Source organism: Podarcis bocagei (genome assembly GCF_964188305.1).
Source record: "Podarcis bocagei genome assembly, chromosome: 3".
In the NCBI taxonomy this organism is placed as follows: Eukaryota; Metazoa; Chordata; class Lepidosauria; order Squamata; family Lacertidae; genus Podarcis; species Podarcis bocagei.
In genome coordinates, this window is record NC_138127.1 from 79,114,531 (window position 1) to 79,136,945 (window position 22,415).

General features: G+C 47.4%; 1 protein-coding gene across 2 annotated transcripts in view; it reads left to right on the forward strand.

Annotated features, from left to right (window-relative positions):
* TP53BP2 (tumor protein p53 binding protein 2) overlaps positions 1-22,415 on the forward strand; it is a gene marked incomplete at its 5' end in the record, with an annotated part of 68,119 nt that overhangs the window by 38,838 nt on the left and 6,866 nt on the right. For both annotated transcript variants that reach the window (XM_081186361.1, XM_081186360.1), the window contains 11 exons: positions 346-520; positions 1,701-1,882; positions 2,234-2,398; positions 2,773-3,010; positions 4,844-4,972; positions 5,854-6,008; positions 7,529-8,012; positions 9,304-10,082; positions 20,768-20,905; positions 21,127-21,260; positions 22,048-22,214. In XM_081186361.1, coding sequence (XP_081042487.1) covers positions 346-520; positions 1,701-1,882; positions 2,234-2,398; positions 2,773-3,010; positions 4,844-4,972; positions 5,854-6,008; positions 7,529-8,012; positions 9,304-10,082; positions 20,768-20,905; positions 21,127-21,260; positions 22,048-22,214 — 2,746 coding nt within the window. The remainder of the gene's footprint in view (positions 1-345; positions 521-1,700; positions 1,883-2,233; positions 2,399-2,772; positions 3,011-4,843; positions 4,973-5,853; positions 6,009-7,528; positions 8,013-9,303; positions 10,083-20,767; positions 20,906-21,126; positions 21,261-22,047; positions 22,215-22,415) is intronic.

Consider the following 22,415-nt stretch of genomic DNA (forward strand, 5'->3'; position numbering starts at 1 on the left):
ATGCTGGAGGATTTAAGTTCAAAACCTAAGCTCTTTTTAAAAAGAGAATTGCAGGTGTTTTTGTCTCCAGCCTTTTCCTTGGAAGCCATTTTTAATTATATAAATTTCTGTGGCTGGAGGAAGATATGGGAACCCTAAACTATTTGTTTAGCTTTGTACACTCATCTTCCTTTAGTTTAGTTGGGTTTTTAAATATTTTTAGTAATTATGTGAACTGCAGTGCTTACTATTGTAATGCATAAGATGAAGTAGGTTTTGTTGGCTCTAGAAATCATATGTCATTAGTATATCACCGTTAAATAGCTTAATCACAGTGAGCATAATGCTTGTTCTGTTGACTTGTAGGAGCAGCGGTTAAAATTTCTGAAACAGCAGGACCAACGGCAGCAACAACAAGCTGCAGAGCAGGAAAAACTCAAAAGATTAAAAGAAATTGCTGAGAATCAGGAAGCCAAGTTGAAGAAAGTGAGAGCTCTCAAAGGTCACGTGGAACAAAAACGGCTCAGTAATGGGAAGCTAGGTGAGTTGCTAGAGGTTTTTTGGATAACTGGTTTATAATGTCTGCTTCAAGTTAGTGTTCAGATGTTCCTACATAGAATTGTTTAGATATTGGCTGCATTCTCATATAATGTTGGGTCATGGTTTATTCAACAAATGAGTTGTCTCACAGACAAGCAAACAAGCCATGGCATGTTTCTCCAAAGCATGGTTTGTTTTTCAGTTACTCTTGCCTCATGCCTCTGTAGCTTGGTGAGTATCTAGAGTGGGGTGGGCAAACAAACCATGGTTAGGCAAGGTTTATATTGAAGCATAATGCTAAAACACAGTTAAAACAAGCCATGGTTTTTTAAACCAACAACAAACTTTCAGTGTGGCAGACCTTGCCTTGTAGAACTGCCTACCTGTAGAGGTTTGGCAAGAACTGTGCCTGCCTATCTTTAGACATCATCTGAAAACTGTTGTCTAGACAGTTCAGTGTGATTTCCACTTTTTAACCAACCAGTATCCACTGATGTTTTCTTGGTGTTTTTAAATGACATTTTTATTGATACTTTGACTGATTTTATTATATTTGTATGTTGTAAGCCACCTTTATAAACTTATTGAAAGTGAAGATTATAAATATTTCAATAAACAGACAAATAATATTGACACTGATATTCTCCCTTGCTTTGATATGATAAATTTTGCATGTGTATCTTCCCAACTCTGAATTTTTCCTGTTCTTCCCCAGGCCGTTTCAATGCAGCCAAAAGTGTACTGTAAATGAATTCAGCGGCCTACAGTCCAATATCATTTTATAGCTCCCTTACCTAGCAGAAAGTTGCTTCAATTCAAACTCTGTGTGGCACTACCCGGTGGTTAACTATCTTCAGATCCTAGAACAAAATCTCTCAAATTTGTTCAGGGCTTAAATCATGTCCATCTGCCTGTCTTCTCCCTCCCTTTCTCTCCTCACAAAAGAGTGAATTTTTTTTTATATGAAAACATAATGTCCAGAAGACCTTTCTTCTGATAAATAAACTATATAAATTCTGAAGCTGATAACTTGATAGCTTGATCAGCTGTCTAGCTTCTGATTGGTGTAACCTTCTTTGAGCTTCTGGTCATATCTGCCCCATTAGCAGCTGCCTTGGAAGCAGCCAACATTTGGTCATCTCTCAGCAACAGCCATTGTATTCTGTCTTCTTCCTCTACAGTGGAGGAGATTGAGCAGATGAACAGTTTGTTCCAGCAAAAACAACGAGAGCTGGTACTGGCTGTGTCAAAGGTAGAGGAACTTACTAGGCAGTTGGAGATGCTGAAGAATGGCCGGATTGATGGTTACCATGACAACCAGTCAGCTGTCGCTGAGCTTGACCGACTGTACAAGGAGCTTCAGGTAAACCGCAAGTCTGCTCTACAGACCTGGAGTAAGGGAGGTGGGCAGGTCACACATTGCCTTGCGAAGGAATTTGCTTTCACCTCTTGTCTCTGACAAAGCCAGAATTGTCCAACCTGCTTAACAGTCAGCATAGTTTGTGTCTTCTGTATTATTCTCAGTGTCGATTATTGTCTACCTGACGCACTTGTGTACAGAAGCAAAGCCCACCCAGAACTTCCATGCGGGCTCCTACCCTTTCAGAACTTGTGCTTTTTAAAAAATAAAAAAAAAATAGTTTTGTGCATCACGGCAACCACCCTGGAAGTTATTTATTTTGCATTCCTAATTTCCCCTCCTGAATGCATTCAGCTGAGGAACAAACTGAACCAGGAGCAGAATGCCAAGCTGCAGCAACAGAGGGACTCTTTAAACAAACGCAACTCAGAGGTGGCAGTTATGGATAAGCGTGTTAATGAGCTGAGGGAACGGCTGTGGAAGAAGAAGGCTGCGCTGCAGCAAAAGGAGAACGTCCCGGTGAGTGCCAGGCACCCCCCCCCCAACCTCAACCCCCTCCCAAAATGCTACTCTTAACACTGAAGTATTTGCTGAGAAGTAGTTGGTGAGAAGTTGCCGGGAAGCTTTGTGTCTGCCATATCCCTAACATTTTCATTGTAGCATGAAAACCGCTTTAAATAATACATTAGCATTAACCTATTTAGTCCTTTATAAAGGGAAGAGCGGTTCCTACACCTTTAGTGCTTTCATTCCACAAAAGAAAATACATTGTGTATACAGAGCCTATACTGTGTGTGTGTGTGTGTTCCCGGCCGGGGGGGGGGGGGATTCCCCAAAAGACGGATTGTATGGATTGCTTAATTATTTCTTAAATCTTGATGCATCTTGTGTAGGTGTCTCCAGATGGGAATCAGCCACAGCCAGTGGTATCTACTCCAAGTCGAGTGGCGGCTGTTGGTCCTTACATCCAGTCTTCCACCATGCCACGCATTGCCTCAAGGAATGAACTTCTAGTCAAACCAGTCTACCCTGATGGGACTTCAGCCTCGCAAGCCCCTGATGGTCCATTGAAAACGCAGACTCTCCCAAACATGAGAGCTGGGATTCTTTCGCAAGTGAAAGCTCCTGGAGGTAACTATATATATATATCATTATTCTTTTCTTCCGGTTTTTATTAATGCAAAGTGTGTTGGTATTTCCTGTTGTCGCATGGTCCAATTTTTTTAATCCTTCTGATGCAGAACTTGCGAAGTATAGCAATTAGCCATCTATGTTTAATTTAGCTGTTTGAAAGGAACATTTTTCTGGAAGTAAGTAATCTTTTTTGTCTCTGTTTCCTCTAATCATCTTAACTAGGTGAGGGGCAGTGCATTCTATATGGTAGTTTCAAGAATAATTGAGATCGTAAATGCTAAACAGTGATCATTTAGACATATATCCAAAACTCTCACTGCTCAACAAGATTTTTTTTTAATCTCAGCATTAGTTCCATTGATATCATATGGCAATACCCCATGTTCCTGGCATTAGTGTTTAAGCATAATCCTGAAAATAAGGATTTTATTGGATAATGCTGTATTTGTAAATTGTAAATATTAGAAGCAAGTTGGTTATCCAGAAGAAGACGCACTGTATAGTTAATTCTTCTTCGTATGGTATTCTTGTTTTGTCTTCAGTGAGCAAGAGTGTTTATGGATTTCAATTTTGCTATTAAAAACACTTTGAGAACCTATTTTTTTGTGAAGTGCTTATGAAAGTTGTACAAAATACTCATGTCTCAATATGTACAACTGTTAAAAGAAGACTGTACATGTCTTGGAAATCTTATTTTTGGTGAGCTTGAGCTGTTTGGTGTTTTATCCTAGTTTTAAAGTTACATATTTTAATTATAGCATAGAAATAGGATGCATTAATTTTAAATTATGCATTCTCTCCCTGCCTCTCTCTCCGTAGTCCATTTGCTCAAGCAGTGCTAAGTGTTCTGTGAAAACTGCCTTGTGATTAAGCCTGTGAGATTTGTGAATGTTAGGCTTGCGTTAGGGGAGGTTTAATTCACATTCCTCTCTATCTATGAATTCATGTGAGTGGCCTTCAGTGAATTAAGCCTATTTTAGCCTTCTCCATCTGCAAGAAAAAGGAATTATGACTTTCCCTTAGTTATTGTTACAAGGATGATAGATAGCTACTGAGTGTTGTAACGCAATGCATTTTCGTATAAAGTTGCTGCTCCAGAAATTAAGAGATCGTATGGAGGCGCCAGATTTGTTGATAGCCGATTATAAATATCAGTTATCAACAGAGTTCTTGTTATGAATTTGTACTGATTTTTAAAAGCAAGTTGTGCTTACCAATACGTAAACCGAGTTTCCATTTCTGTAAGTTAATTCTTTTATCTGGGTACTTGTGGGCAGTATCCCTACAAGCTGTGTAATTCTACCAGACCTCACAATCAGTGTAGCCCTTGATGTTTTCACAGTTCTTTGGATATTGGAAATAATCTCTTGATTGTACACCACTGTGCCTGAATTGCTTCTAATAACGATACTCCTTTTAGCAGCAGAGCCCAGTTAACACCAGAGAATCCTGATTTGTCAGGATCAGCTAAGCTCAGTCTATATCTTTTATATGTGGAACATAAATGTGATTCTTCTGTTCTTGAACTAGCATTATTTATTTTCCTCTACTGCCACTGTTTCTGGGGAAAATGCTAACTCAAATTGTGCTAATAATTTAGTACTGTAACCGTAATTAACAAATGGGCAAAAGCTAATAGGTCCAGTGAAACATGTCTCCAGAACCATGTTTCTGACTCCTTGAGTGCTTTTGCCTGGGTAGAATGGGTCATTGATGTTGCCTGGATGAAGAGATAATGTGCATGTATGTGTAGTGTGCCTTGTATTCTGGAGAAGGGGGTCCCCCCCCCATTTTCCTTCTCCTTATTTTCTCTGTTCCCTTTTACTCCAGGTACTACACCTGCTGGTTCAAAACCTCCACTCGCTATCAGTGACTGGAATAATGCGAGCGCTGGCCATGTTATCAGCCAAGGGCTAACTTCCATGGTGACCAAAGCCAACAGTAGCAATGAAGTGCAAGGTAGGTCCGTTTTTATGGGTGTTTCTGCCTCTTTCCAAAATAAGCAGAGTATGTCTTTGTAACCCTAATGCTACATAGTGTACTTTAAAGATGATTAACTGCCTGTCACAAGGGTTGTTTGCTCTTATTCTGGGTTGGGGTGGCTTCTCTCTCCCAGAATCTTGCTGGTGTGCTTAGTCCAGGGGTCAGCAAACTTTTTCAGCAGGGGGCTGGTCCACTGTCCCTCAGACCTTGTGGGGGACGACGACTATATTTTGAATGAATGAATGAATGAATGAATGAATGAACGAATAAATAAATAAATTCCTATGCCCCACAAATAACCCAGAGATGCATTTTAAATAAAAGCACACATTCGACTCTTGTGAAAACACCAGGCAGGCCCCACAAATAACCCACAGATGCATTTTAAATAAAAGGACACATTCTACTCATGTAAAAACACACTGATTCCTGGACCATCCGTGGGCTGGATTTAGAAGGCGATTGGGCCGGTTCCAGCCCCCGGGCCTTAGTTTGCCTACCCATGAGTCAGCTCAGATGCTTCTCTTCATTTCAGTAGCTCAGGTGGTGGAATGGTTAACCTAATTTCCTAATGGAGCTGTGACAGTTCTCTGTTGATCCCTCTTCAGCTTAATGTTTTGACCCTTAAAGTTGTAACAGGGCTGCTTGCACAGATGGCGCTGGCTTCCAACTGGTCTGCTTTATTCGTGGCTGATATTATTATATGACACACACCTGGTCCATTTCTTATGAGAAGACAGTATTACTTCATGCAGAATCTTTTTAGCTGAGAAGTGTGCTTTTTAAAAAAAGTTTTAGGTTTTTCAAAAGTATTACAAATGCTTACTTCAAATCTGACCCTCCTTTTGTCTTTTTAGTTGGTGAGGGAGATGTTCCCCTTAGAGAAAGGGAGAAAAAAGTGCGCCCCTTTTCCATGTTTGATTCTGTTGACTCCAATGGAGCTGTTGGAGTGCCTACAACAGGTACACTGAGAAAAAACCAGAGCAGCGAGGACCTCCTGCGAGACGGCCAGGTATTTGGACGTATAGTGCCTTTTGAGTTGCAATCTGAATGTGCTCTCCAAGCAAGCTTGAGAAGCCTCTAAATCCATGTGCTACTGTGAACAGCGGTCATGAATTTATGCTAAACGTCTCAGTCTCTTGTTAGCTAGTATGATCTGCTGGGCATAATTAAAAACTTGATTTTAGATGAGCCAAAGATTCAGTGGGTTTTTTGGCATATAATAACCACTCCCTTCTGTTCTCAATCTGTAAAAATTGGGATTGATAGCAACAACAAAAAAGCCTCCTTTACAGGCTGGCGGTTCCTTACATGATTAAGAAGGGAAATTGTACCACCTGTCTTCAAGGGCAAGGGGGGGAAAGTAAATATTTAAAAGAAGATTGTAGGAATATGAGAGAACCCCAGTAGTGCAGTTAGGTAATTTTAGTCTCTGAACTTAATAGTCTTCACTGGGTGTATCACTTTTTATGGCAACGTGCATTTATTTTAATTAACAAATACCCCATAACACAGTTCTCCAGGCAGTGTGTTATCTGACCTGCTTCAAAATGAAGCATGTCATTTGAGGGGGGTTGCTCCTGTTTTTTTTTTTGGTTTTTTTTTACTGTTCCTTAAGGCCCTGGACATTTGCTAAAAGATCTTCCCTGATGGCGATTTGGTGCATCTCATTTTAGTCTTTGGGTGGAGCCGATGTCAGATGCTGCCTCTTACATATCTGCTACCAACTTCAGAACTGAGAAATAATTGGAAAGTTATCAAAAGTTATATTGGAAATGGGAAAGTTATACTGTGAAAGTGTACCTTCATAAGCTATACAATTCATGTTCAGGATTAGAAGTTGGTAATCTTAATAATTATTCATAAAGGAAACAGTTTATAAGAAGTAAATAAGGAGGCCAGATACAGAAAGGAAGTCTTTTATTTTGTTGTTTGTATTGTTTTATGTTATATTCACGTTTAACGAAGGTGGATTTGTGTATTGGGGGTGGGGGGCCTTTTGTTGTAAATAAAATTCCAATAAAAATTAAAAATAAAAAAGGAGGTAGTAATAACTTGGCGTAAGTAAAGGTAAAGTTACTCCTGACAGTTAGGTCCAGTCTCAGACGACTCTGGGCTTGTGCGCTCATTTCGCTCTATAGGCCGAAGGAGCTGGCGTTTGTCCACAGACAGTTTCCAGGTCATGTGGCCAGCATGACTAAGCCGCTTCTAGCATGACTAAGCCGCTTCTGGCGAAGCCAGAGCAGCGCACGGAAATGCCATTTACCTTCCCGCCGGAGCGGTACCTATTTATCTACTTGCACTTGATATGCTTTCAACCTGCTAGGTGGGCAGGAGCTCACCCTGTCGTGGGGATTCGAACCGCCGACCTCCTGATCGGCAGGCCCTAGGCTCAGTGGTTTAGACCACAGCGCCACCCATGCAAACTCGTGTGTCTTTGATTTGCCGTTCTACAGCAGTTTGGCTTCTCCTTTGACCCCATCACTCTTAGAATAGATTTTCTATTTTCCTGACAATTGTTTTCTCTTACAGACTGGCACTAAAAATATGGCAAAAGTGCCGCCACCTGTTCCCACCAAACCAAAACAGATAAACTTACCTTACTTTGGCCAAGCTGGTCAGCTGCCTTCTCCAGATGTTAAGCCTGATGGTAATATCCAGAAGCTGCCTCTGACAATTGCTGCTGCAGGAAACAAGCAGAAGCCACCAGCCCAGCTAACTCCACCAGCATCTCAGCAGGCCCAGCAAAAGATCTGTGTGTCTCCAAGTGGCCTTCCTGCTAATCCGGACCTGACTCTTCTCAAGCAAGAGAGTCCTCCTGCGGCAGCTGTGAGGCCTTTCACCCCTCAGCCAGCCAAAGAGGCTCCCCCGCCACCTTTCCGAAAGCCGCAGACGGTTGCCGCAAGTTCAATCTATAGCATGTACACAAAGCAGCAGACTCCTGGGAAGAACTTCCAACAGGCCGTGCAGAGTGCACTGACAAGGGCACAGACCAGAGGACCCCATTTTCCAAGTGGTGAGCATTTGGTTTCACTTTGCTTTTCCAAAACATGTCCTGCATTACCGAGGAAACTTAGATTCTCTAAAGGGGTGTTGGGCGGGGGGGGGGGGAGAAGAGGCCACAGGATGAGAAGTCACTGTGAACCCAAGTGAGAATTCAAAGAGCCAGTATGTCTTTAAATAACCTGTTCTAGTTACACCAGTTTGCTCATATTTTCGGTGGGATCTAGAACAAGTTAGTGGTGCTTAAGCTCCTGGCAAGATCAATATGGAAAGCTAGTAAAGTGGTAACGTAACATTTCCTTCCTGAAGGGTTTACTCCCCCTCCCCAATAACTATACAAATAAAATGTCCAAATTAAACTTATAACGTACAGTGGTGCCTCGCAAGACGAAATTAATCCATTCCGCGAGTCTCTTCGTGCAGTTTCTTATCTTGCGAAGCACGGCTATTAGCGGCTTAGCGGCTTTAAGAAAAAGGAAACAAACTCGCAAGACGTTTCGTCTTGCGAAGCAAGCCCATAGGGAAATTCGTCTTGCGGAACGACTCAAAAAAACGGAAAATCTTTCGTCTTGCGCGTTTTTCGTCTTGCGAGGCATTCGTCTTGCGGGGCACCACTGTACGGCGCTTTCATATATGTTCATTCTGCTACAATGAAGTAATCAATATTGATGTGTTGCTTTTCATTTCATATTGATTACACAATATAAAATAAAAAATGTCATTCGCTCTTAATACTCAAGTGGGGGTGGTTTGTTTGTTTGTTTGTTTGAAAGATATGTGCTGTCAGGTGCAGATCTCAGTGACCCTGTTTCTCCTAGAACTCTGCCGTGCAGCTCAGTGGGGGAGAAATAACTGCCCTTCCTACACTGTATTGCTCAGATTCAGGGATTCTTGCCTTTTGAGCCTCTCTGTCAAAGAGCATTCTATCTATAGTAGTCTGTAGTGTTCTATAGTGTTACATTGCTTCTCTTTAGGCCTAACATGACTCCAGCTAGAACTGGAACACTGTTGCCCAATGCTAGGTTTAGGGCTGACCAAATAGTGACCCCTCAGAGTACAATGCTTAGGCTGGGAGAGCACCATATTTTTGTTGCTGGTCCCCTACTTCTTCATGCTTTTAATCATACTTATATGAAAAAAAAATTGGTCATATTATCAATTTTGATACAAACACGCTAGATTTGTGTTGATACGTCTCACGTTGAAAAGTCTTACCTGTGCAATGTTTGTGCTCGTAGGTTTTGCATTTCCCTGTTCTTGCTGCCAAACTATTTACGGCTTCCTTTTTCTGATTTGTTCCTCAGTGTATGGAAAGCCAGTTATTGCTGGAGCCGGTCCCCCAAATCAACAGCAGCAGGCTGAGAATATTTATTCAACTACTCAAGGCAAGCCAGGCAGTCCAGAACCTGAAATGGAGACTACAGCTTCAGCCAGTGAAAATAATGAAACGGAGCGTATTCCTCGTCCCCTCAGCCCAACAAAACTGTTGCCTTTCTTGTCAAATCCTTACAGAAATCAAAGTGATGCAGATCTGGAAGCCCTTCGGAAGAAGCTATCCAATGCCCCAAGACCACTGAAGAAGCGTAGCTCTATTACTGAGCCAGAGGGTCCTAATGGCCCCAATATTCAAAAGCTCTTGTACCAGAGAACAACTCTGGCTGCGATGGAGACTATCTCTGCCCCATCCTACCCATCGAAGCAAACTTCCGCAGCTGCCGCTGAAAACTCAGCGGAAATCCCAAACCCTTATTTAAGCACAGAAGTGGCCAAAGAGGTAGTTCCTCCTTCACCTGAGCCAACCATTTCAGAAGAGGCAGAAACGCCAAATGCCGATCAGAACGCAGGGCCTCTTCCTCCGTCAGGCCTAGAGAGCGTTCCTGAGGGGATTTCTGACGACGTCGCCCTTGCTCCGCCTGAAATGGAAGAACCGAGTCTGGACGTTCCCTTGCCCATAGACATGTACATGGAGGAGTACCCCCCCTACCCACCACCTCCCTACCCGTCAGGAGAACCAGAGAGTTTGGGAGAGGACTCGTTCAGCATGCAACCTCCCGAAGTCACAGGGCAGTTCTCTTTGCCACCTGTAAGTAAAAACAGTTCATTTTGGTCATTTTAGGCACTTAACACTGAGGTGGAATATTGTGACGCTTCTCTGTAGACCAGGTTACACAGGCCTGATGATTGCCCACCACACATTGCCGTGATGCATTATCTTTTAATTTCATTTGGTGGAAGCCCTGTTCCAACTGAAGTAAGGGAAAGATGTGCTTCGCTGTGTCCAGTGAATTGCTCTTCTTATTACAGAACAAGTTTTAGTTGTGATTCTTCAATACATCCACGGTAGAAGCCAGTTTATGTAGCATCTCCTCTTGAAGCAGGTGCTAGGTTAATAATATTGGATATCCTCAGTGATGTTTCTGGATCATCCTGTTGGAAATGCAAGCTACTGGGGAATAATAAAGGCGAGAACCCGAAAGCATGCAAATGAGCTGCTTCATTCCTGCCCCTTTTCTTTCCAGCTTGCACATGGCAAGACAGTTTGCTCCCTCAGAACCTTATTTGCTCCTGCATCCCGCAATTATTTTTGCCACCTCTGTCTCTTTGGCTGAATATTTGACTATGTTCTGTTTGAGATTCGTTCTGGTATAGTCTTGTTAATGGCATCCCTTCATGTGTTACAAGGAGGTTGAAGCACAAAAATTTGTTATAGACCATGGGTAGGCAAACTAAAGCCCGGGGGCTGGATCTGGCCCAATCGCCTTCTCAATCCGGCCTGCGGACGGTCCGGAATCAGCGTGTTTTTACATGAGTAGAATGTATCCTTTTATTTAAAATGCATCTCTGGGTTACAGTGGTACCTCGCAAGACGAATGCCTCGCAAGACGGAAAACCCGCAAGACGAAAGGGTTTTCTGTTTTGGAGGCGCTTCGCAAGACGAATTTCCCTATGGGCTTGCTTCGCAAGACGAAAGCCCATAGGGAAATCTCCGGGGACCTCTTTTAAATGCTGGTGGTGGGGAGCAAAGCCTTTCCCCCCCTCCGGCCTTCAGAAGAGGTCCAGGAAGGCCGGCGGGGGCCGAAAGGCTTTGCTCCCCACCGCCAGCATTTTAAAAGCAGTCCGGGATAGCAGGGAAGTGCTTCCCGCTATCGCGGACGGCTTTTGAAGGCAGGCGGGGGGGAGCAAAGACTTTCGCCCCCCGCCCGCCTTCAGAAGAGGTCCAGGACCTCTTCTGAAGGCGGGCGGGGGGCGAAAGTCTTTGCTCCCCCCGCCTGCCTTCCCGGGAGAGCGGAGAAAGGCAGCGCGTTTCTCCGCTGTCCCAGACGGCTTTTGAAGGCAGGCGGGGGGGGCAAATACATTCGCCCCCAGCCCGCCTTCAGAAGAGGTCCAGGACCTCTTCTGAAGGCGGGCGGGGGGCGAAAGTCTTTGCTCCCCCCTGCCTGCCTTCCCGGGAGAGCTTTTGAAGGCAGGCGGGGGGGGGGGCAAAGAAGAGGTCCTGGAAGCGATCGTGCGCGCATCGGAGGAGGAGAAGCCTTGATCTCGCCGCCGTACCTGCGCTGCTTAGCTCCTGGATGCCCGGACCAAGGAGCAAGGCGCCCCGATCGCCTGCTTTCTTCCACCCCAGCCCCCTGCGGGATCGATGCCTGGAGGATCGCCGCCTCTGCAGGGCTCTCGCCCGGAGGTTTCCTTCCGCGAGCTCCAGGCACCGATCCGCTGACGGCGCCGGCGAAAGGGGCCCGCCCACATCAGGACGGGAGAAAGGGAAAGGCATCGCAGAAAAACGAAAGCCACGCCTTGTCCCTTTCGACCGGTTCAAGTCCCTCTCTCCCTTCGCGGAGGCTGTCAGAGTAAGCGCGGCTTCTCTCTCACCGTCTGGGCTGCGTCTCATTCACAACAGTGTGCTGAATGCAGAGGGAAAGGGCACCTCTCTGCTCTGTCCCCAGGCGCAGCGTCTCGATCAGGTCCTGAGAGGGTCGCTGTGCCTTTAAGAGTTGCACGGAAGGCAGAATTCCGTGAGGTGCAGCTCTCCCCCCCCCACACACACCCCGCACGCGGGAGCAGCTGCTGCATCGTTCACCGTTGTGAATGAGACGCAGCCCAGACGGTGAGAGAGAAGCCGCGCTTACTCTGACAGCCTCCGCGAAGGGAGAGAGGGACTTGAACCGGTCGAAAGAGACAAGGCGTGGCTTTCGTTTTTCTGCGATGCCTTTCCCTTTCTCCCGTCCTGATGTGGGCGGGCCCCTTTCACCGGCGCCGTCAGCGGATCGGTGCCTGGAGCTCGCGGAAGGAAACCTCCGGGCGAGAGCCCTGCAGAGGCAGCGATCCTCCAGGCATCGATCCCGCAGGGGGCTGGGGTGGAAGAAAGCAGGCGATCGGGGCGGCGCCTTGCTCCTTGGTCCGGGCATCCAGGAGCTAAGCAGCGCAGGTACGGCGGCGAGATCAAGGCTTCTCCTCCTCCGATGCACGCACGATCGCTTCCATCCGAGGCGGAGGCGCAGGCGGGCGGGGGGTGAAAGTCTTTGCTCCCCCCTGCCTGCCTTCCCGGACGGCTTTTGAAGGCAGGCGGGGGGGGGGCAAAGACTTTCGCCCCCCGCCCCCCTTCAGAAGAGGTCCAGGACCTCTTCTGAAGGCGGGCGGGGGGCGAAAGTCTTTGCTCCCCCCTGCCTGCCTTCCCGGGAGAGCTTTTGAAGGCAGGCGGGGGGGGGGCAAAGACTTTCGCCCCCCGCCCGCCTTCAGAAGAGGTCCAGGACCTCTTCTGAAGGCGGGCGGGGGGCAAAAGTCTTTGTCCCCCCTGCCTGCCTTCCCAGGGGCTTTTACATCGCCCCGGACAGCGGAGAAGTCCTCCGCTGTCCCAGGCGATTTTAAAATGCCGCCCGCCAGCATTTTAAGATCGCCCCGGACAGCGGAGAAGTCCTCCGCTGTCCCGGGGTTTTTTAAAATGCTGGGGGTGGGAAGAAAAGCCCTCCCCCCCCAGCCTTCAGAAGAGGTCAGGGGACAGACTGTCCCCGGACCTGGTCTGAAGGCGGTTTCCCTAGGAACGCATTAATTGATTTTCAGTGCATTCCTATGGGAAACCGTGCATCGCAAGACGAAAAAACCGCAAGACGAAGAGACTTGCGGAACGAATTAATTTCGTCTTGCGAGGCACCACTGTATTTGTGGGGCCTGCCTGGTGTTCTTACATGAGTAGAATGTGTGCTTTTATTTAAAATGCATCTCTGGGTTATTTGTGGGCCATAGGAATTCGTTCTCCCCCCTCCCCATATACTCCGGCCCCCCACAAGGTCTGAAGGACAGTGGACCAGCCCCCTGCTGAAAAAGTTTGCTGACCCCTGTCATAGACCATTAGTTTGGAATATAGGGGAAAGATCTCCAAATTCCACCTTGCTACACAGTTTTCATAGTCTAGGCTAGTTTGTTACCAGGGCCTGGACATTAATAATGCACTCCTGGAACATGTTTTGCTCTGTGCCAGTTTTGAGTTAGTTGCCTGTGCAACTAGTATCTTGCGAAATGAGGCATGGGTTGTTGGAATTCTAACCATTAGGATGTTTCAAAGTTTTGCATTCTGTTGATTCTAGAGTAGTTGAAGAGAAGACGACATTGTGAGTCACTTCTTCCTTCCTTTTCACTGTGCGCTGATGTCAGATTTGTAATGTATTCAGGTGGCACATGCAGTGCTCATTGGCAGCTGTTGCCCCACCCTTTTCACACAATGTGCCTTTGTCACATATCCTGTCTGTGTGTGTCGTGCTCATACACAAGTCTTTGCTTCTTTTTTACCCCACTTGACATCTCCCACACTTTTGGGCCAGCTTCAACATTCATTCCTCCCACAGTTTTTGCCCTGCTGCTTTAAATTCTCTAGCATGTTTTGGGACTGGATATAACTGCCCCTTGGAAGTGCTATTTGAGCTGTGCCAGCATTATGTTAATAAGTAACCCCAGTCTAGCAACGTTGGGATTGACTGGTATTAATTGTGTACTTAAACACACACACACACACACACACACACACCAGTTTTTGCAAGAAAGTAGATTCTGCAAAGAAGAGAAGAGTCACCCTCCTCTCTCCTGTGGTATGAATTGAACAAAAATAAACATGGTTCTTTTATATCCTGACATTTAATAAAATTTACATATGCCTCTGAATAGTGTTTATTGCTGCTTCTCAACCAGCTGGGGATATCTGGTTACGAAATAAGCACTGAACACAGAAATCCTGAGTCCCTTCCAACTTTTTGGTTCTGTGATAGCGTGACAGGATCTGAGCTGTATTTCAAGCAGCCAGGTCCCAATGGGCACAGGGTCTAAATCAGGGTTCAGCAAACTTTTTCAGCAGGTGTGAGGGTTTGATTAGCTGCTTGTGCGTGAAAACGTGCTCCCTCAGAGTTTGTGCGCCCCCACAAACCTCCGTGTGTGACGGAGCTCCTCAGACATGTCTGCTCTAGTCACTAGTAGAGTCCGACAGTGGCTGTCTGCGGAAGCGTTTCCAACAAAGAAGTTCCTTAACGGAAACGCGTCTCCTGGACTCACGGCGTGACAGTTTCCTGCGAGGTATGGGTCTCCCTATGGGAGACTCCGATACCTCCCCACTGTTTTCGCTGGAAGCCTCCCTGAGCCCTCCCTCCTGCTCGCATTCCCTCAGAGACCCACTCCTCCCCCTGCTGGTCCCTGCTTCAGCAGTTGAGTCTCTTTCATCCTGCCTGAGTCCCTCCACCACCTGATGCTCTGATGGCAGTTCCCTGACATCCACCTCCCCTCCAGGGCCCCCCTCACCCCCTCCCAATTCCTCCCCCCTGGGAGGTGAAGGGCTAAAACCCCGAAACGAATCTTCCTCATCTTCTGACGTCTCGAACAATTCTCTCCATCGATCGTCGTCCTGGCCAGCTGAATCCTCCTCCTCTTCAGAATCTGGGAACCCCTCCAACTCCTCTTCCTCGTCGGTGGTGGCAAAGTATTCCCTTCGGAACCTCGCTACAGGCTGAGGTTTACGTGGGAACCTCTGATGAAAAGTCTCTATTAAAACCTCGTCATTGACATCCTCTGCCCTAACCCAGGTGTTTTCCGACTCCGGTTCCCCTTCCCACATTACCAAATACTCTACTTGATCTCCCTTCCACCTGGAATCGAGGATCTCCGCTACATGGTAGCTGTGTTCCTTCTCCTCCATTGCTGGTCCCCTAGTGACCCTCCCCTCACTGTCTCCTCTATACGGTGACAGCAACGACCTGTGAAAAACTGGGTGCAGCTTCATGTGGTTCGGTAACCGGAGCCTGAAAGCCACTGGATTGACCTGCTGTATGACTTCAAACGGACCCAGCCTTTTGGGTCTTAATTTCTTACAACCTCCTTTGAATGGCAACCCTTGGGTTGACAGCCACACCTGGTCCCCCACCCTGATGCTTTCACCTTCCCTTCTGTTTTTGTCTGCTTGCCTCTTATATTCCTCCTTAGCCCTGTTTAAGTTGAGTTGGAGCTGGCGATGGATCGCTTCCATTTCTTCCACGAACTGTTCTGCAGCTGGAACGCTCCAGTTCTCCCCCTCCCCCCCTGGGAAGGCTCTGGGATGGCACCCGTGATTAGCCAAAAAGGGGCTCATCCCCGTGGACACGTTCTCTGCATTGTTGTAGGCAAATTCTGCCAACGCCAGCTTCTCCACCCAATCATTCTCTCTGTCATTAACATAACACCTCAAATATTGTTGGAGAACCCCATTTGCTCTTTCCGCCTGCCCGTTGGTTTCAGGATGACGGGCCGTCGAGAAATTAACCTCTACATGCAGTAAGCTCATGAGCTTCCTCCAGAACCTGGAAGTAAATTGTTTCCCTCGGTCTGAAACCACCCTCAAGGGGGCGCCATGCAACCTAAACACATTCTCTACAAACAATTTGGCGGTTTCTTCTGCTGTAACCGCATGTGAGCAGGCTATGAAGTGGGCCATTTTAGTTAACAGGTCTACTACAACCATGATGGCTGTTTTCCCTCTAGACCTTGGCAGATCAGTCATGAAATCTATTGCCACTGCTTCCCACGGTCTCTCAGGTGTGGGCAGTGGTTCTAATAAACCAGCCGGCGCCTGCCTCTCCCCCTTGGCTCTTTGGCATTGTTCACACCCTCTCACATACTCCCGCACATCTTCCCTGACCTTGGGCCACCAAAATTCCCTGGTAACCAGCCACATGGTTTTGTGTTGCCCAAAGTGCCCTGCTGTGGGGCTATCGTGCAGCTGCTTGAGTACTTTCTCCCTCAATTCCCCTTCAGGTATATATAACGCTCCCTTATAATACAATGCCCCATTTCTCTCCTCAAAACCACCGGGTTTGTCTTCCTCCCCTCTGAGATCCCTGAGTTTCCCCTGGGCGTATGCATCCTGCACCGTACCCTCTACCAATTCCCTTTGCCCCACCAAAGTCGCCCCACACACCCAGCGGTCCTCTGGAATGATATGGGTTTCTTCGGGTGCTCCCTCCCCCTCCAAATATTCAGGCTTGCGTGAGAGAGCGTCCGCCCTAACATTCTCTGGGCCTGGCACATAACAAATCTCAAAGTTAAATTTGGAGAACTCTTGGGCCCATCTCAACTGCCTTTGGTTGAGCACTCGCGCCGTTCTCCAGTACTCTAGATTTTTATGGTCCGTGCACACTTGCACTTTATGTTGTGCACCAACTAGCAGATGCCTCCATCTCCGGAACGCCTCATGAATAGCAAGCAGTTCTCGGTCGTACACCGTGTAGTTCCTCTCGGATTTGTTCAGCTTCCGCGAGAAGAAGGCACACGGACGCCACTCCGACTCCTCCTTCCCCGGCTGCAGAAGAAGCACCGCCCCTATGGCTCTGTCAGATGCGTCTGTTTCAACCCTTAGCTTCTTTCGTAAATCCACATGCAGAAGTTGTTCTTCAGAGGCGAAGGCCCTTTTCAGTTCCTCAAACGCTCGCCCCGCCTCCGCCGTCCATACAAACTTCTTCTTACTGCTGAGACAGTCAGTGATGGGCGCCGTCAGATGGGCGAAGTTGCGGATGAACTTACGATAAAAGTTTCCAAACCCTAGGAACCTCTGCACATCCTTCTTGGTTTTGGGTGTTTTCCATTCCAGCACTGCCTGTACCTTGCCGGGATCCATGGCCAATCCCTTGTCTGACAGGCGGTACCCCAGGAACTCCACCTCCTTGGTATGGAACCGACACTTCTCCAGTTTGACCCACAGCCTGTTGGCTTGCAGTCTGCTCAACACTTCTCTGACGTCTCTCACATGTTGCTCCTCATTCTCAGAATACACCAACACATCATCAAGAAAGGCAACGCAATTCTTGTAGAGCAAAGGGCCCAGCACGTGGTTCATAAAAGATTGAAAACACGCGGAGCCTGCTTGTAATCCAAATGGCATAACGAGGTATTCAAACGCCCCCAAAGGGGTAAACATGGTGGTTTTCCATTCATCCCCTTTCCTTATGCGTATCAGGTTGTACGCCCCCCTTAGATCCAGCTTTGTGAAAATCTTTCCCTTCCTCACCATGGTCAAAATATCATCAATTCTGGGCATAGGGAACGCCACCGGTTCAGTCACTGCATTCAGCCGCCTAAAATCACATACAAGTCTCGGCTTGTCCGCATTTTTTTTGTCCACAAAGAACACTGGGCTCCCCCCTGCTGCTTTGGACTCTCTGATGAAGCCTCTCTTCAGGTTCTTGTCAATGAACCCTCGCAACTCCTGCATTTCCCTGTCTGACATGGCATACAACTTGCCCACGGGAAGCTGTGCTCCAGGGAGTAAATTGATCTGACAATCAAAGGGTCTATGAGGTGGTAGTTGGTCAGCTTCCTTCTCGCTGAACACGTCGCTGAGATCTGCATACTGTGGTGGTACCTTCACCTTCCCCATTACTTCAGTCCCTGCTAGGGTGGCTTGGGCCCCTACTGAACCCTTCTCCCCTTTGCAGTGTTCTAGGCAATGTGCTGAACCAAAGGACACCACTCTTTGATGCCAGCCAACCAGCGGATCATGTAGAGCTAGCCAGCTCATTCCCAAAATAATGGGAGCGCCTCCCAGGGTGGCCACATTAAACGCTATCAGTTCTGTGTGCCTTGCCACCCTCATTATCATTGGGACAGTCTGCAAGCGGACTCCTCCTCCCAACAACTCCCTGCCATCAATCGTGGTCACCTGCAGGGGGTTGCTTAAAGGGATGGTCTGTATCTGGTGTTCAGCAACAAACTCCTTGCTCATAAAATTGCAGGAGCTGCCTGAGTCCAATAGCGCCTTTATTTTTAGGGGGTGCCCATTCTGCAGCTCTAGCGACACTTCAATCACTAGAGCAGGTCGAGGAGCTTCTGGCACGGGCACTTTCACTGCTCTTTGGCCTGGCTGCAGTGCCCCAATTGTGGCAACCAGGCGTTGGCTTTTACCTGCTCCGCTCCCCCTTCTTCTCCCCCCTCAACAGCTCCCACCATCCCTTGCCATTCCTTCCTCTGGGGGCAGACTCTGGCAAAGTGGCCTGGCTGTTGGCAGAGATAGCATTTCCGGGGGCCCTTTCCCTCCTTCTTAGCTCCCTCGCTGGTTTTTGAAAATGCGCGCGCGCGCGCTGTTCCGATTTCCATCGGCTCTGCCGGCGGGAAAGCTGGCTCAGGAATGTCTGGAATGCGGAACTCCTTCCAACGTTCCCCTCTCCCTTCCCGCCTCTCCAAGGCTCTTGCCTCCTGCCGCGCTCCTATGGTCAGCGCAGATTTGGTCAGCTGATCCATAGACTCCGCCCTGGGGCTCCGTGCCAGCTCGTCTTTCACCCCCGAAGAAAGACCTTCTTCAAATAGCATTTGAACGGGTGCCGCCGATAAATCCCAACTCAGTCTGTGAATCAGCATGGTAAACTCAGTCCAATATTCACGGACAGATCGACTCCCCTGCTTACAAGCCATTAGCTGTCTGCGCACCACCCCTTCCTCAATATCGCTGGAAAACATGATATCCATTGCACGAAAGAACTTCATTGTGTCCTTTAGTATGTCATTGTGCGTTGCCATTAGGGGTCGCACCCAGTCTCTAGCCCCTTTCTCAAGATGCCCAATTACAAAAGCAACTCGCGATTCCTCATCAGGGAACTCATCGAACTGCACATTAAGGGCATATTGCATCTCTGTCCTAAAAGCATGGTAGTCCTTGGGGTCCCCCCCAAATTTCTGCACCAATCCTGGTACCTTTCTGGGGAATTGAGTGGCTCTCCCCTTCTTGTCTGCATCCTGAGCCCTTCTCTCCTCCAGCCTCGCCGTCTGCAGGGCCAGTTGAACCTCCAACGCTCGGTATCTATCTTCCAAGCTTGGACCAGCTCCAGCCCCTGCTCCTCCGGTTCCGGTTGGTTCGCTCATGATGCCTTCTCTTGCACAGGCAGCGTACAAAGACTGTCGGACTGCTGTGAGGGTTTGATTAGCTGCTTGTGCGTGAAAACGTGCTCCCTCAGAGTTTGTGCGCCCCCACAAACCTCCGTGTGTGACGGAGCTCCTCAGACATGTCTGCTCTAGTCACTAGTAGAGTCCGACAGTGGCTGTCTGCGGAAGCGTTTCCAACAAAGAAGTTCCTTAACGGAAACGCGTCTCCTGGACTCACGGCGTGACAGTTTCCTGCGAGGTATGGGTCTCCCTATGGGAGACTCCGATACCTCCCCACTGTTTTCGCTGGAAGCCTCCCTGAGCCCTCCCTCCTGCTCGCATTCCCTCAGAGACCCACTCCTCCCCCTGCTGGTCCCTGCTTCAGCAGTTGAGTCTCTTTCATCCTGCCTGAGTCCCTCCACCACCTGATGCTCTGATGGCAGTTCCCTGACAGCAGGGGGCCGGTCCGCTGTCCCTCAGACCTTGTGGGGGCTGGACTATATTTTTTTGGGGGGGAGAAATGAACAAATTCCTATGCCCCACAAATAACCCAGAGATGTATTTTAAATAAAAGGACACATTCTACTCATGTAAAAACATGCTGATTTCTGGACCCTCCATGGGCCAGATTTAGAAGGCGATTGGGCTGGATCCGTCCCCCGGGCCTTAGTTTGCCTACCCATGGTCTCTAAATGGACCCCTTGGCTCTTCCCTCAAACCACAGTCATTCTTGGCCCCACCACTTCAAACTAAAATATATTTTGATGAATATGGGAAACCCCCTGTGGCCAAAGAAAAACACACATGGCAACTTTTTATTTGTCTTTGTTTGATGTGTGTATTCACATCTTTATCCCTCTGCTCCTTCTCGGCACCCTTTGTACCTTGCTTCTGCTTTCCTCATTCCAGCCATAATCTGGGATCTATCGGTTAGTAGAGCATGAGACTCCTCATCTCAGGGTTGTGGGTTCAAGCCCCACATTGGGCAAAAGATTCCTTCATTTGCTGGGGGTTGGACTAGATGACCCTCATGGTCCCTTCCAGGTCTACAACTCTATGATTATGGCAGCGACTCCCTATTGTTCACATTGCTGTGCTCCTCCCTTTCTTGAAATCGCTTGTGTCTGGGACTCTAGCACTGTTTGGACATGGTTTACTGATAACAATGGTTACATTTGGGAAATATTTCTGCGGGTGGAGTATGCAAACTTCTTTTTATGCAATTGAGGCGTTTCTTTTTATCTAATTGAGATTTTCAGCACAATGCTACTATTGTTTATTGTAGATCAAAGCTTTTAGATTCCCAAGGAGGTGGAATTGTGCTAATTGTATCAGTTTTTAATCATTTTGGATTTTTTTTTCCATTGCAAAAAGCCCCTACAAACTATTTTGCCGTCTTTTCCTCTCCAGGGCAAGAGGACCAATCTGCGCAAAGTTGGCTCAGAGAGGATTGCCCATGGAATGCGAGTGAAATTCAACCCCCTTGCTTTGCTTCTTGATTCCTCTCTTGAAGGAGAATTTGACCTTGTTCAGCGGATCATCTACGAGGTATAAATTCCATGTTTCCCCATATTGAGGGCTAAAGCTGCATTCATAGCTGCATGAATTCTTGGTTACAGCCATTCAAGAAACAGTATAGGAGAGCTCCACATTTGAACACTTTCAGGTGGTAGTAGAGTTACACCAACAAACTGGGATGTATGAAAAGGCACTGGGATTAATGGAAATCTTAAACTTAGCACCCAGTGTCTCTGTTTCTCTCTCTACAGGTTGAAGATCCCAGCTTGCCCAATGATGAGGGCATCACTGCGCTTCACAATGCTGTGTGTGCTGGCCATACAGAGATTGTGAAATTCCTGGTCCAGTTTGGTGTCAACGTAAATGCTGCAGATAGCGATGGATGGTAAGGACAATTTTTGGCTTCTTAACAGAGCATTCTAACCTGACGGTTCTTACGCTGTTCAGGTTAGCATTCAGATATGACAATCCCACTAATATTGCTGCTTTTCTTGTGTTTTTTGTTCCGTTTCCTGGAGGGGAGGAGTGGGCACTAGTCGAACAGAAGTTGGTGGTCTGAACAGCTCTGAAATGAAGCTTTTGTCTTCTGTCTAAACCAGTGTTTCCCCAACCTTGGGTCTCCAGCTGTTTTTTCAGACTGCAATTCCCATCATCCCTGAGTGCTGGTCTTGCTAGCAAGGGCTGATGGGAGTTGTAGTCCAAAAACAGCTGGAGACCAAAGGTTGGGGACACACTGGTCTCAAACAAGACACTTCCTGTACTGTCAGACATATTGGCAGCTGAGTGAAGGGATGTTTGGGATTATAGATGGCAAAAGCATGTCTCTTCAAGCTGAAATTGGATATTGTAGAATGAATGCATGAAAGTGGGTGCCCATTTTGGACACTCGAAGTAGTTGTTGGTAAGAGGAAGTGATGAAGCTCATTAGTAGAGCATCTGCTTTGCGTGCGGAAGGTTCGGGGCTCAATCCTGGCATCTCCAGGTAGGGCTGAGCGAAAGAGAGAGCCATGTTTGAAGCCCTGGAGAGCCTCTGCATACATAACGCTAAGCTGTCCTAAGAATCAGGAATTCCTCCCCCGCCACCAAGCTTTAATTTCCCTATTTTTCACATTTTAATAGTCGAAGGCAGTCAGAACATTCTGTCACTTTTGCTTCCTCCTTGCAATCCCCAGGACGCCCCTGCACTGTGCAGCATCTTGCAATAACGTCCAAGTGTGCAAATTCTTAGTGGAATCGGGTGCTGCTGTTTTTGCCACAACCTACAGTGACCTGCAGACTGCGGCAGACAAGTGTGAAGAAATGGAAGAAGGCTACACGCAGTGCTCTCAGTTTCTTTATGGTATGTACTAGTGTGGTGTTCTGGTTAAGACTGTGGGATTCGAACCACAGAGACCAGGGTTCAAATCCCCACTCAGCTGTGGAGTTCACTGGCTTAGGGAAGGTCAAGATAAACAGAGGGGTCTTCCAACTGTTGGTGAAAGCACTCCAAAGTAGTTGCATGGCTTTTTTCTTTTTTCTTATGGAGAACGTTCCATAATAG